The sequence below is a fragment of the Paramormyrops kingsleyae genome, chromosome 20 (genome assembly GCF_048594095.1).
Source record: "Paramormyrops kingsleyae isolate MSU_618 chromosome 20, PKINGS_0.4, whole genome shotgun sequence".
In the NCBI taxonomy this organism is placed as follows: Eukaryota; Metazoa; Chordata; class Actinopteri; order Osteoglossiformes; family Mormyridae; genus Paramormyrops; species Paramormyrops kingsleyae.
The window spans coordinates 17,737,191-17,750,721 of record NC_132816.1 but is presented as its reverse complement, the minus strand read 5'-3'; the positions used below and the strand labels follow the sequence as shown (position 1 = coordinate 17,750,721).

Sequence of the window (13,531 nt, the reverse complement as noted above, 5' to 3'; positions counted from 1 at the left end):
GGCGACCTGCACAGAATTTACAGACTCTGCAGACCAGAGATCAGTCAACAGTTATAAAGATTTTTATTTTTATTTTTTTTTAGATGTACGGCTTCACCATAGCAAGACAAATGAAGTACATTGAAAATAAAATCACAAGACGCGGCACGGTAGAATACAGCACGCATCTGCACGCTGAAGGGTGGGGGGGAGGCCGGGTGGTGCCGGATGCAGGGGAAAATTAACAGTACTGCCCCCTTCAGGGCGGCGTGCTCCATGACAACCAGACAAAAGGGCACGAGCACAGCACGAATCTGCAAGCGCTATACATCTTCTGTCACATGCAGCCAGCAGAAACAAATGTAATGCCTTTAACAATGTTGTCTACCTCTGCGCTGGATAACATACAATAAAAGATGAAAGGGCCGTTCTCGTTCTCGTTCTTAGGCTCTGTGTTCCTGGGAAAACATGCAGAGAGCCATACGCTGCACCACCTATCCACAGAAGAGGGACGGAAGAACAGGTGCTGCACCGTGCTGACCAGCATCTATACTGGCATCTACAGTACAACACATGCCCTTGCAAAAAGCCATCCACGACATCGCATCTTACCTCTCAGTCAACAGTGACATTTCCCAGATTTCTCAGAAGTCAATTTCCATAGTACTAAAGGCAGGTATCCTGCAGCCTAGTTTTGTAAACAATAAATTAACTGCTAAAGTAATACTGGCGAGATGGGACAGAGCTCTGGGGAACACCAGAAGCATAATTCGTCAACCTTGATTGCCCACAAGTGACAATGACAAAAAGCAGAATCATGTGTCACTGGCTTGTTACGCATAAACAAAGATCATCAACTATTGCAACCTCATGTTATTCGGCGTCACTGATTCCTGAGGATCTTGCATCAAGCCTATGAAAAGTGTCAGTTCACTATGGAAGTAAAAGCTTTGCTCTGGACACTGACATATACGCCGAACCGAGCTGTAGCGAGGCTGGAGTCGCACCCAGTCAGCTGCGAGAGTGGACAAGCGGTGACCCCCCTCTGCTAAAAGGAACCTGGCCTTTTCTGCAGCGATGGCAGGAGAGACTCCCCAGGCTGTCTGTTTAATCAAAGCTTTATGTAGCGGGAGGGGGGGGGGGGGTTTCCAGGGATCCACAAATTACCGCCTCGAACAGAAGTGCAAATATCGATTCCCCGCAGTGGGGTGGAGAATCGCAGCCCCCGCGAGCTGCAGGGCACCCCCCCCTCCCAGTCCCCGCCCCCGCTTAAGCCGAGCCACCGCTTAGTACGATAAACCTGTGGCAGTGGATGTGAGTCTAAGTCCCAACTGCCAAAAGTCATCGAACGAACAAACTGAACAAAAAAAATACTAAGATACTTCGCTCAAAGTCACACAAAGGAGCAAAGTGGTCGATTCCAGCCTGTCATCCAGCCAGTTCCCCTGGACGCCCGTCCAGCTGAGGATTCCTCGAAACCTTGGGGGCAGCGGACCTCCATTGATTAAGAAGGTAGGTAATTTGAAAGTTTAATGTCATATCAAGTAGTGTCTATGGCCATGTCACACCAAAATCAAGGTCGTCATTTAGCGACAGGAAGCAGAAAAATTTGGACACACACTATAAATGGATGAATAAAGGTGCCCAGTAAAATCGAAGATGTAAAAGAAACAAAACAATACTTAGTATATATACCACAGTAAAACAAAACGTACATAAGATTCCAGTTCTCATCAGTAAGTCACCTGACTCACACAAATGCTCGTGCACATGCGTGTCAAGCTGCGGTGGAAATGACTTTCCAAAGGACGGAAACTGCCTGCTTCATGCCAAACATCGCAGGAGCCAATGCGGAATCCTCAGTCTCATTACCGGCTTTTAAAAGACAGCAGTCAGCACACGTCTCACTGAAACCCAGGTGAACAGCAGCAAGGAGCTGCATGTCACCTGACGATATACCTCTGCATTAGCAGTAATTTTCCATGACAATGAAAGGGGCTTTCTGTCTGCCCTTTTAGGAAAAACTGAAGATGACACTAATGCACCGGTTGGTCCTTAAGCCTCAGCTAATCGCGCTACATTAGACAGATTTTGCACAGATCTGCCAGCTTCATAAAGCCAAATCCCTCCGCTCCCGAGCACGGAGTCGATGTGTGAGTCACGTTGACAAACACGCAAACAAAACCAGACCGCTTCCCGTCACGCTCAGCCAAAAGACTACAGATCTGTGATCTGAAAAACAACGTCGGATTGGAGAGCAGAGCAGAATGCTCAGTTGTGGCAGGGGACTCCTGCGTATCTGCGTGAATAAGAATGCATGCAAGGTCTCCCACTTCGCTCTTCCCTCCGGTCAGCTGCTAAAATGTCAATTATGATACTAAAATACCATCTGCATTTATCTATCTACATCATATTTACTTAGCCGATACTATTATGCAATGAGATTCTTTTTTGAGAAAATGCAGGGTCAGTCAATCCCTGGAGTTACTGCGGCTTGAGGGTTTCGCTCAGGGGCACGGCAGTGAAGTTACGCTGCCGAGTCTGGGACTCGAACCAGCGACCTTCCCATCGCAGGCACGGCGCCCGAACCTGCCGAGCCACACGCTGCCATCTACACTCAGAGATCCCACCCAAGTAACCTGCAGTAAACAGGCCTCTCCCTGTAAAATAATGTTCACGTCACGCACAGCCATTTGCACTGTCACTTCATCCTGCTATTTATCTTTTATTGCTGTCCCTCCCAACGTAGGGGAGGGACTGAGATGTGACTGTCTGGGGACATCTGCGCTAACTGTCACGCAGAGCCGGAGACGCTGCCATCGGCGGAGTAACTGAAGTGACTTCCTCCACCGGCCCCCCGCCATCAAAAACTATAAGCGGAGGACGGTACTTATTTTTGAACCACCACGATATTTATCCTGCCGTAAAAATAGGTAAGAGAGCCGGCATTACAAACAATAAACAGTGTAATGTGATTTGGACTGGAGCAAAGCACATTAGCCGGCCGAGACGGGCACGGGAAAGTGGCCGCACGCCGAGGCCAGGATTTCATGTCACTTTCTCTTGCCGGGAAACTCCTTAATCCTCTTAAGGCTGGAGAGGACATGTACGCAGCCTGTCCTGAAAAGCACGAGCGACCGCAAGGCCTCAGTTGGGGCCTGGTGTGGAGCAGATTGAGATATAAAATGCCAAACAGTGCCCTCCTGCGCCCTCGCTACGGTGAGCCAGCTAAAAAGCCCCACCTCCACAACAAATAGCAATGACATCATCCGAAATACCTCCAAAATACAGACCAATGATTTTTGTTGCCAACAAGCCCCACCTCCAAAACAAATAGCAGTGACATCATCCGAAATACCTCCAACACACAGACCAATGACATCTGCATACTTTCAAACGCACATCCCCTACCGTTCTGCGTGAGCTTGGTGGAGCACACCAGGGTGGAGATCTGGAAGCAGTCCTTGCTGATGGTGCAGCTGCTCAGGTTCAGCATGCTCCTGCTGGTTGTGGCATAGCCCTTCTCCTCCATCTCCATCTTGGTGGCAGGGAGGTTCAGGTAGAGCGAAGAGTCCTCCATCTTCTTCGCCTCCGCCTGCAACACCGGGACGCTCAGGGAGGTGGCCGCACGACTCTCCCGGGATAAACCTTTCTGGAAGATTCCACAGACTTTTTACCTTGTAGACGATGAGATCGTGCTCCCCATCCCGCAGTGTCGTGCCGTCGTACCGCATCAGTTTGACGAATGACAGGGCAAATATTTTCTCCGACTTGTCCTTTGCTGCATAGGCGACAAAGAGGTGGTGAGATGATTAGGGCAACTGTCATGGTGGGGGCCACTCTTCGGTCCCTGGATGTCCCCATCTGGGACCCAGACGGAAACAGACTTCAACCATTGATTCCACTCAGCACGTACAAAAAAAAATGAAGAATTAAATTGAGAGCTTCTAATTTACTGAAGATAAATGACTGGGGCCTGATATAGGTTCAGCCAACAGAGCTGGTCCAGCTTGAGCGAGGGTCACCACAAGCAACATGACTGCCCTGCCGGAAGGGGGTGGAGACCCTGTGCACATATGTATGCAGACTACCACAACCCCCCCTTCCACATATGTATGCAGACTACCACAACCCCCTTCCACTCCAGTCACGTGACACAGAAACAAGTGGGGTCCTCAGTTATACTCCATTACCAGGAGACGGCAACCTATCTCCTGGGGGGGGGGGTAGATAACGAGGGGCACCGGGAGGGGGCTGGAGGGCAGGAAATGCTCATTTTAGATAAACACACTTCAAAGCGCCGGAGCACAGCAAGGGGGGGGAAACAGCTAGGAGCAGGGCGGTGGGGGGCTCACAGAGGATCAGGCGGAACCAGAACCCGATGGGCCCGGCAAGACGATGAGTTAGAGGCCCGACGGAGTGGCACGGGCCGCGGACGAAGAGGTGCATCCGAACGCGCGGGTTCTACCGGCAGGCCCAGCTAGCTGAATAATCATTCAGCTTGACGGGGAGCGAGTGGCTGTAGATAGGAGGAGAGCGGTGGGAGTCAGGGTGGGGGGGCGGGGAGGAGGGAGCCAGCGAGATACAGGCCGCTTTGTTTATCTAACGAAATCCGGCTCGGACACTCGCAGGAAACGCGCCCCCCGGGGGATGCGGTTTGTTTACCGCGGACCGTTCCGACCAAACGGCACAAGTAAAACCTCACACCATGTCGTCATCAATACCTAGAGGCCCCCCTGGCAGGGTGGGGGGGCACAGAATCACGCTGCACAAGGGGCCCGGATCGTTAGCACAGCAGCTGCCCAGGAGAATAGGGCTTATATCCTCCTCAGCCCACAGCCCCCGGAAGAGCAGCATGCAGCCACGCTGAAGGGCGAGTAGCAGCCGTCCCATTTACACACGTCCCGGCTGTGTATGAGTAAAGCATGTGACAGGCGTGTTCTAAAAAGTGAGGGGGGGGGGGGGTCCAGATTAAACTGACCCCCCCCCCGGTCTGAACACCCCAAAGTCTCTTGGAGACTGACACGTAATATCTTCATCACTTAACACTAAAGGCCCCACCCACCGACTTGGGGGGGGGGGGGGGGGGGGGGTTTAAAGCTGTGGGATGACCTCATGTCGCTGGCACTGCCCCCTCGGAGTGGGTGTGCAGCATAATCCGGCGGGAAGCGGAGCGTGACAGGGAATGCTGCCCTTTACGCCCCCCCCCAGCCTGCCAGGTCAGCATAGACCTACAGCGGTGAGGAATGTCCTAGAGGGACAGCAATTCAGGGCCGCTGTGACCTTTCCCGGGGAACGGCGCCTCCCGCAGGGCCACCATCCACCCTCCCTCCCCAGCACGATTCCTGTGACCCAGCGCACATGGTAACTCCTGACCGAGACACAAGCAGGACGACCCTCCACAGGACGGCAATGTCGAGGCCGATTATTGTACTCACAGTCCGTAGACGACCTGTGGCGGAAGGTGAAGCGTAGGTGGCTGCGGTTCACGTCCTCGATGGGAATAGCCACCTGGAAACGAAAAAAAAAAAGAGAGGCGCTTTAAGGGCGCCCCCTACAGACAGCTCACAGGCATCACATATCAGCACCAAAATCAGGACGGCCTGTGAGCAGTGGAAGGCACTAAATCTCAATGAATATTTATTTAAGACAGTGGGATGATAATTTCTCCTTGCATGACCTATAACAGGTCACCAACCCTTGAAACAAACCTAGACTAAGTAAATAGCTCTGAATAATTCATTACTTAGCCTCCTGACAGCAATGTCCTCTAACCAATTTTCCTACTCACAGATGACACGCGAGTTCAAAGCCTTAAGCTAACGTGCTCGTCAGAGCGTACTAGACCCAAATCATTTATATTTAGAGCGAATTCCGATTCATTTATTCATCTGCACTTTAAGGCCCCGTCTGGTAAACAATGCATAAGACGCATCTTCAGATGGAAAATTCTCAAGACTCACCTTGACCGTTTCAAACCAGCGTGATTGTTTCACTTGGTAGTAGATCACAGACTTGTAGTCCATGATCCCATCATCGCCAGCACCAGGAAAAATGACGTTCTAGAGACGGTAGGATGGGGAACAGGTGATAGGCCTGAACATTTGCAGGCACTCAAGAAAACCTGTGAATTTATCTCCATTTGCCTTGTGCAGTAACCTTCCCAGAACTGTCCGCCAAACCTAAGGGACGTTCAGTTTTTCACGTTTAAAATGTCAGACTCCTCAGATAGTTGGTTAAAGAGAATCCAATTACTGCTGACTGCATGTGATCATCCTGTTAATTCACAGGCAGATCAACCTGAGGCATAAGGCTGTGCTGGCTGATGACCTTCTGTCCGTGTTTAAGGCACCTGGAAGCATGAGTCAATTCGAAAACAAAATGTATAAATGAATTCCCATGCAAGACGGTCAGCCTCAATGCCTTCATGAAAAAAATCCAGCCTTAGATTTTGTGCTGCAAGTCCCACTCAGGGGAACGATGAAATAATGCAGTGTAGTACTCCATGGAATAAGCTTCCTAAATATAAAAGCTCGAATTTCTGAAGGCTGTGCCCACACCTCCCACAAGCTACTGAATAAAAACACACAGGCACACACCCCCCCCGACAAAAAATGGGCTGATCACTTGCCTGGCTAAAGAGGCAATTAGTACTCCCCACCAAGCTGTGTAGCAGGTCTAGGTCTCGATGTGAAACAAGTGCCCCCCACCCCCACAGAGGGGCACATGCAGATGCACACATGCTGCCCTCTCTGGGCTAACTAAGATAACTATTTCTGACACCTCTAAATTATGGAAAAACAAGCTAGGGAAAGTGTTGGGACAGACCGGGACGTTAGGGACGTTAGGGACAGCTCCGGGACGTTAGGGACAGCTCCGGGACGTTAGGGACAGCTCCGGGATGATTCGGGATAGGACTCAATTAGTCTCGACTAGAAAGGACAAGATCCTGCCTTCTAGCACTATGGAGTCCCAGCACTTCGAAGCAGCATTCCAGCTAAAATGTACTCATGTCGTTTAGTCCCTGGAGGAGACCTGGATCCCTGGGACACGTGGGCCGTGAACCACAAACCACACACATTTATGACGTAGTGAACATAAAATCCAAAAGATGTGGAGGGTCCTTCTACGAGAGGAAGTTCAGGTCAACACGGCCAGCGCTTCTCAGGTAGGGGGGCGCATATCCAGCACTTGCATTTCTCCTCTACATACAGCCCCCCCAGAGAGAACCTGCTCTGAAGAGATGTGTAATTAAGACAGCGATGCTTGGAGGCGAGCCAAGCCGGCGGTCCGGAAGATGTCCCTCCCTGTAGAGGGAGTGAAGTGTGCTTTTAATCGCACCCTGGGAGCGGGAGACCAGGCAGACATTCACTATGGAAGGCCTATCGCCGCCACGATGGTTGACGTGTACGTGTACGCTCTGGGGAAGAATTCATTGACTCAACGAGTGACCAGTGAAACTGACATGAAAGATAATTACCAAGTTTAGTCATTATGAGGGACGGATTTACAATCATGCGTTTCGTTCAATGGGCCCAAAAGCCGGAATGCATCCATTCAACCAGGTTCAGCCCCCTGGTCTTCATTCTAATGTAGAGCAGCACAGCTGGACGATGAATGCTAATGAGAAGCTAGCAGGAGACTGAAGACACCAATAACCAACTATACGCACTTAAGATTCAGAGGACGGGCCTCGAGGAAAGTCTGTCATATTGAACATCTCCAGGGGCATTCAATTTTAAAAAGATTTCACCAATAAATAATTCCTCCGACGATGATGATTTTCCCGGAGCCTCACGACAATATAATGTGACACAGCAGCATCCGTGATGTTCATTACCGCTCTGGCAAACCCTTCCAGCACTGAAGACCACACTTGGTCCTGTTGACTGTTATAAAGAAACCTATTCCAGGCCACTAACAGGAAATTAGATTCCATCGTAAAATCCGCCAATACCTCAAACAAAAAGCCACACAGGAAGAGGCAACCTGAACCCATGGGGTGTAATGCACCCTCCAAACCACTGGGGTCGCTGTTACTTTTTATGCCCACAAACATGCTGTAAAATTAAGATGTGTCCTCCTTTATGGTACACATTTAAAAGAAAGGGGAACCATCCGCACATTCGCCCCTCTATTCACATTCTTTGTACCGTTTCTATCCTTTTTGCCTCGGACACAGTTGGTTGGCTGATTCCTAAAACTGAACCTGAACCGTGTCTGAAAGGGCACCTCTGCGAATTGGTGCCTTTGTTTACCTAATGTTTATTTCTGTATATAATCCTGTAACTGTGCTGAACCACTGTATCACTATTACAGTGCATATAATATCACAGTGTGCTGTGACGCTTTTGTGCACCTGTTACAATCAAACCACATTCACTTAATGGAGTTGAGGATGCAAACGTAAAAGAGGATATTCAAAGAAAATAAGTCAGTAGCAGGAACAGGGAAAGCATCAGCCTCTGTCCAGAACGCTATCCAGCATCCAGAAGAGGAAGTTCACTGACAAAGCTGTAGGAATTATTATACTATAACAAGGCTGATGTTAGGATCCTGTGACCCATGTTAAGGCTGCAGGACACGCATGACAGCAGGTCCGCTGGTGTTTGAGCTGCTTAGGACAAGGTGAATGGTTTTCTGGGATGACCTCCAACAAAAACGGAACATGAATCCTGCACATTTCTCTGTGTACAATTGCTGGATGCCGAGTGACTCCCTAGAGCAAGAGGACCAAGGGGGGGGGGACGACTAGTGAGCGCAAAAAAAAATTAAAACAGTAACATTAATAAAGACAGCAATCAAGACACGATGCTGTACCTGAAACCTGTAAGGGACCATTAGGAAGAACAAACAGCAGCAAATCATCAAGGACAAAGCAGTTCCCTGAAGATCGGCACAGAGATGTGTCCCGGACATAAATACTCTCAGCAAAAAACTAAACCCTCCCTAAATTATACAGCTGCTGCTAAGAATAAAACAGGAAGATTAAAGTGAAACTCCTACAGACCCATAAGTTGAGTTTAATCAATCCAAAGGGACATCAGGGAGTCTCAGAAAGTTCATCAGCTCAGATTAGAGGAGGTTTGAAAAGCCACCCCTATGTTTCAGCAGAGAACACACCTTAACGATTGCCACTCGCAGTTCAGAGCTTTGTATTCACGTCCCGGATCCAAGTCTGGGCTAAATGACTACATATAGCACCGTATTCATTAACGGACACACATTCCAGCTTGTCAGCAAGGAGAGGAATTAAAGGGACAGTGATTCCGACATCATCACCAGTGTCATGTCATAAATCACGGATTCTGCAAGCGCTTCCACGATGCCTCAGATTCACAGATGAGTATTAGGGCATTAATCTTACTCTGAAGCTTTCAAGATATTGGCTATCTGATCTTTCCCACACTGATTAAAGGACAGTCAGAAAAAGCACTTCTGCCACTAATGACTAAAATGAAGTTCACAGCACTAAAGCTGCTCCAATCTATTCTGCGAGAGGGTAACTAACATAACAGTTACCTTCAGCTCACTAGACAAGCAAGGTCAGTGTACACTCTACAAAGCATCCAACGCATGTTTGTGCGAGAAATGTCTGAGCTGGATTCCTAATGTGATATTGCTACTGCTCCTCATGTTAAAGCGTTAAAACACACACACACACACACAAGTTAGTCTTCCTATCTAAATGGGGACCGTCCGTTCATTTCTATGGGAAAAACCCTAATCCCAATGACGACACCCTTAACCTCTACCCATCCCTAACCTTAACCATAAGTAAACAACCAAAATACAAGACTTTTGGCATTTTTACTTTTTTGATTGCATTCACAGATTTTTATAAAACTGAGGTTATCCAAATGGGGACCTCCAAAGATGTCCCCAAAAGTAGGGAAATTTCAGGTTTTACTTAATTTAATTTCAGGTTTGGGGAGAATTTGGTCCTCAAGTGTGATCTATGCAACCCCCCCCCCCCCCCACACACACACACATTATGATGCACCACTAAACTCACATTTGAGAAGGCAGCCCAGGACAGTTACCTCCAGTTTCTTGCCATCTTCATCGTGAACAGACATGGTGACCTCCACATTTTTCCATGCGGTCTTATTGCCCTTTTCGAAGTCTCCCTGGACCAACGTCACATATATGTCGTTGCGGACGTCACCTTGAAGAACCGCAGGGCCCCACAGTTGGTCAATGAGCTTAAACGGCGCAAGTTCAAGAGCGCTTACAACTCTGGCTTCATGAGACCCACCTGGCATGATGATTTCGGGGAATCCCATCTTCCGGGCCACAGCCGTTGACCGATCCACTAGGTGAGGGAAATCTTTGCGGATCTGATGGATGTCTCCAGGAAGCAGTTTCAGAGTCACCCACAACCCTGCCAGGGACATTATCATGGTGAAAACTGCATTTATCCACTATGGCCAGCTAAGCTGTTTAGCTGGTGAGGGCCATCAGCTAAGCGATCGCAACCCAACACTGTGAGGACATCATGAACGGTCTGCTATGTGTGAAGTAAAATCTGGAACTGAGTAACACCACATCATTTCATTATGGATGACAGCATACAGTTTGCTGGTACTTAAATGGGCAATTCCATGCAAAGGTCAGTTTGATGTCACATCCATAACCCTTTTGGCCAAGTATTTCCAACATGTAAATTAATATGTCAATTTCAGGATTTCTATATTCAACCCAAGAGGTTACATGCATAGATACGCAAACTGACTCGCTGATACTAAGCTCATCCTTGCTCTGAAGCACTTTGTTTACCGATACGAGTCTAAAGGCCACTTCCACAATACTAGAATTGCCCAAATAAACCAGCACCTGTAAAAAAAGAGACAGGAGTGGCGTGTGGAGGAAGAGAAAATTCCAGTGTCTGAACCCAAGAGGTTCAGGCTTTAAAAACCATCTTCAGAGTGAGGCCAGGAATGAGGGAGAAATATTAAAAGGACAGAAAAGGTACAGAAGTGTATTTTCTCTAAAGAGTCCTCTCTTTAAAAGAGAAGAAAAAAAGAGCATCAGCACAGTGGACCTACAAAGGGACAACGGAGCAATGAAAAGGGTACTCGTGTGAGCGGGAAGATGAAGAGGCAGGGACAGAACTGCAGACTCCCTCCTTTCGTCACGTTCGACCCAAGGTGAAGATACATCACACCGCAGAACTTTGAAGAGTCTGTCTAAAAGGGGCTCCTTCCAGGCTCAATGACGCCATCTACCATTTTTACAACGCTGACATCTGTATGCGTCGTTCTCTGGGCCTCAGTGATCCCGTCCCCACAATCCCATACACACACCCTGCGGCACGGCGACATCTTTGGGTGCACTCACACCGGGTGATCCGCATCGTGCCCGGGCACGTTTAACCCCCAAAGTCTACTTCGTTGGAGTAGTGTAGCTGGGACCAGCCACGGTTAGCTGTACTCGGACGTGGGACACAACTAGCGTGACTGTTAACCGTGCTTTGGGCATGGAACACAGACATGACCTCAGCGATACTACAGACGCACGCATGCACATTATAAATGAAGCGGAACGGGAAGGAACTGATGGCGTAGGCTGTACAGATTTCCCCCCCCCCCCCCCCTGCAAAACTGTGTTGCAAAAACAAGTGTTGCATGCAGATCGGGTCTCAGCTAACATTTAATAAACATGGAGGTCAGGGATTACTTTGTTCTGCGGCAGAGGTGCAGTGTTTGCTGGAAATCTGGGCTGATGATAGTATCCGGGAACAACTAGATACACAAAACAAAAACTCAGACATCAGGTAATATATGGAGTTACCTTCTTATACACGCAGCAAGAATAAATAAAAAAAATCGCTGCATAGTCAATAAATCTATAAGTGGGCCGCGTGTCATCGCGCCCAAAACGACTCCAAATAAGCCACAAAATAAGGATATTAATTATAAACTCCATGTGCTGCGGGTTTGTACTTTTCTTCCGACGTTTTCTGTAACCCGGAAAGTTGCACGGTGACGACGAGCGTGTGCTCAGGCCCGGAACGTTAAGCGCAATGTGAGTGCAGACCAGTGGGGGACTGGGGACAACTGGGACAAGTGTGAATATGGCCCTCGTCTAAGGTCCCTGTAGTTTCTGCACGCGAGTCCTGCACGTGCACGCACACACACACGCACACACACACACACACGCTGCTAATAAGAGCTCCTGCTGGTATCATGTGCAGAAGCCTCAAAAGACAGACAGCAGTCATTGACAGTCGCCTGTCAGCTGCCATCAGATGGTAAATATTATGGAAATTCAAACAGCGACAGCATTTAACAGAGAAACGTTCCACACATCCAGCAGAAGCGAGCTGCCTGAAATCCCCACTGATGTGAAAAAGCCATTATCACTTAATTTATTTCCCTGTTACAGACCGTCCCCGAATTATGACGGCTCGCACATACAACCGCAGTCTAGAGGGGAAATAAATAATCACTGACAAGCCAGTCGTATGTCGGGGACAGTCTGCAAATTTACCCAGTTCCCGAACAGCATGAGCTAAATGATTAGTCAAAGCCCCTGCAAGTTTCAAGAAAGATGAACGCCCCTCATAAACGGTGGGTGAAAGATCTTAAAGGTTAATGGTAAGTTGATAGTCGTGTGCTTCGATTCAGATTTAATTACAGAAGAACAGCTGTAAAAATGATATAACCTCCTTTATCTAAATAAGATGTGGAGGCACATTTAAAGACGTAAAGAAACGTCTTAAACTTTAAAAAGCCCCCGTGTTACTTGGAACCGTGGCCTGTGGGTGGTGCTGCAGTTCCCATTGTACCTCCAGCACTGGAGGATCTCATGCTCTGTGTGTGTAGGCTTTGCAAGCTGCCCTTGAGATTTCGGGGTTGCCAGTGGGTTCCTCCTGTAGTCCAAACACATGCAATTAGGCTTACTCTAAACACTGCCCGTAGCGGGTGGTCGGCTACGTGGGCCCGTGATGGAGAAGCATCCCATTCGGAGTGCATTCCTACTTTGTGCCCTGTGCATTGTGGGATAGGATCTTGCCCTTCCCCCGGTGACCGTGACCAGGATGGAGGGTCGGAAGTCTGGGTTTTAAATCAAGGCAACTCAAGGTAGCAATGCTAAGCAATTTTAGCGGAGTAGAGCAGTCAGAATGGAATGGAGGAGACACATGGACATGGCATAATGACGGGCGAGCGCTGACGGGAAAAGCGGGAAAGCCAGCACGTCCCCACGCGACCCTCGGTACCTTGTCCCTTGTGGTTGACCTCTTTGGCAGCGATGACCTTGTTGATGACTGTCTGGAGGAAGTCGTTCTCCCCTGCCACCCTGGGTGAAAAACGGGAGATGTTCAGCTGCCTGTGGCGAATGGCGTCATCCAAGGCAAGCCTGGAGGATGTACGTGATGGGTGCCAGCACAGGGGCAGACAGGGGGTGGGGGCACAGAGAAGCAGAAGGTCATGGGCATGTGGGTGGGGGTTGGGGGGTGGCGGTAGACGAGACAGGGAGGGAAACGTACCAAAACAGTGATGCAAATTCCATGACAAAGACAAAGTGGTTGTTAGCCAACAGTGGGGCA

At 49.0% G+C, this 13,531-nt stretch overlaps 1 protein-coding gene across 2 annotated transcripts in view; it reads right to left on the bottom strand.

Moving 5' to 3' along the window:
* dock1 (dedicator of cytokinesis 1) overlaps positions 1–13,531 on the bottom strand; it is a 134,102-nt gene that overhangs the window by 96,500 nt on the left and 24,071 nt on the right. The window contains exons 12-18 of one of the 2 annotated variants that reach the window (XM_023830845.2): positions 13,202–13,341; positions 10,238–10,363; positions 10,023–10,147; positions 5,943–6,041; positions 5,418–5,490; positions 3,657–3,760; positions 3,391–3,574 (exon numbers count right to left, since the gene is read on the bottom strand). In XM_023830845.2, the coding sequence (XP_023686613.1) occupies positions 3,391–3,574; positions 3,657–3,760; positions 5,418–5,490; positions 5,943–6,041; positions 10,023–10,147; positions 10,238–10,363; positions 13,202–13,341 (851 nt within the window). The remainder of the gene's footprint in view (positions 1–3,390; positions 3,575–3,656; positions 3,761–5,417; positions 5,491–5,942; positions 6,042–10,022; positions 10,148–10,237; positions 10,364–13,201; positions 13,342–13,531) is intronic. The other variant, XM_023830846.2, reaches the window with a different exon arrangement.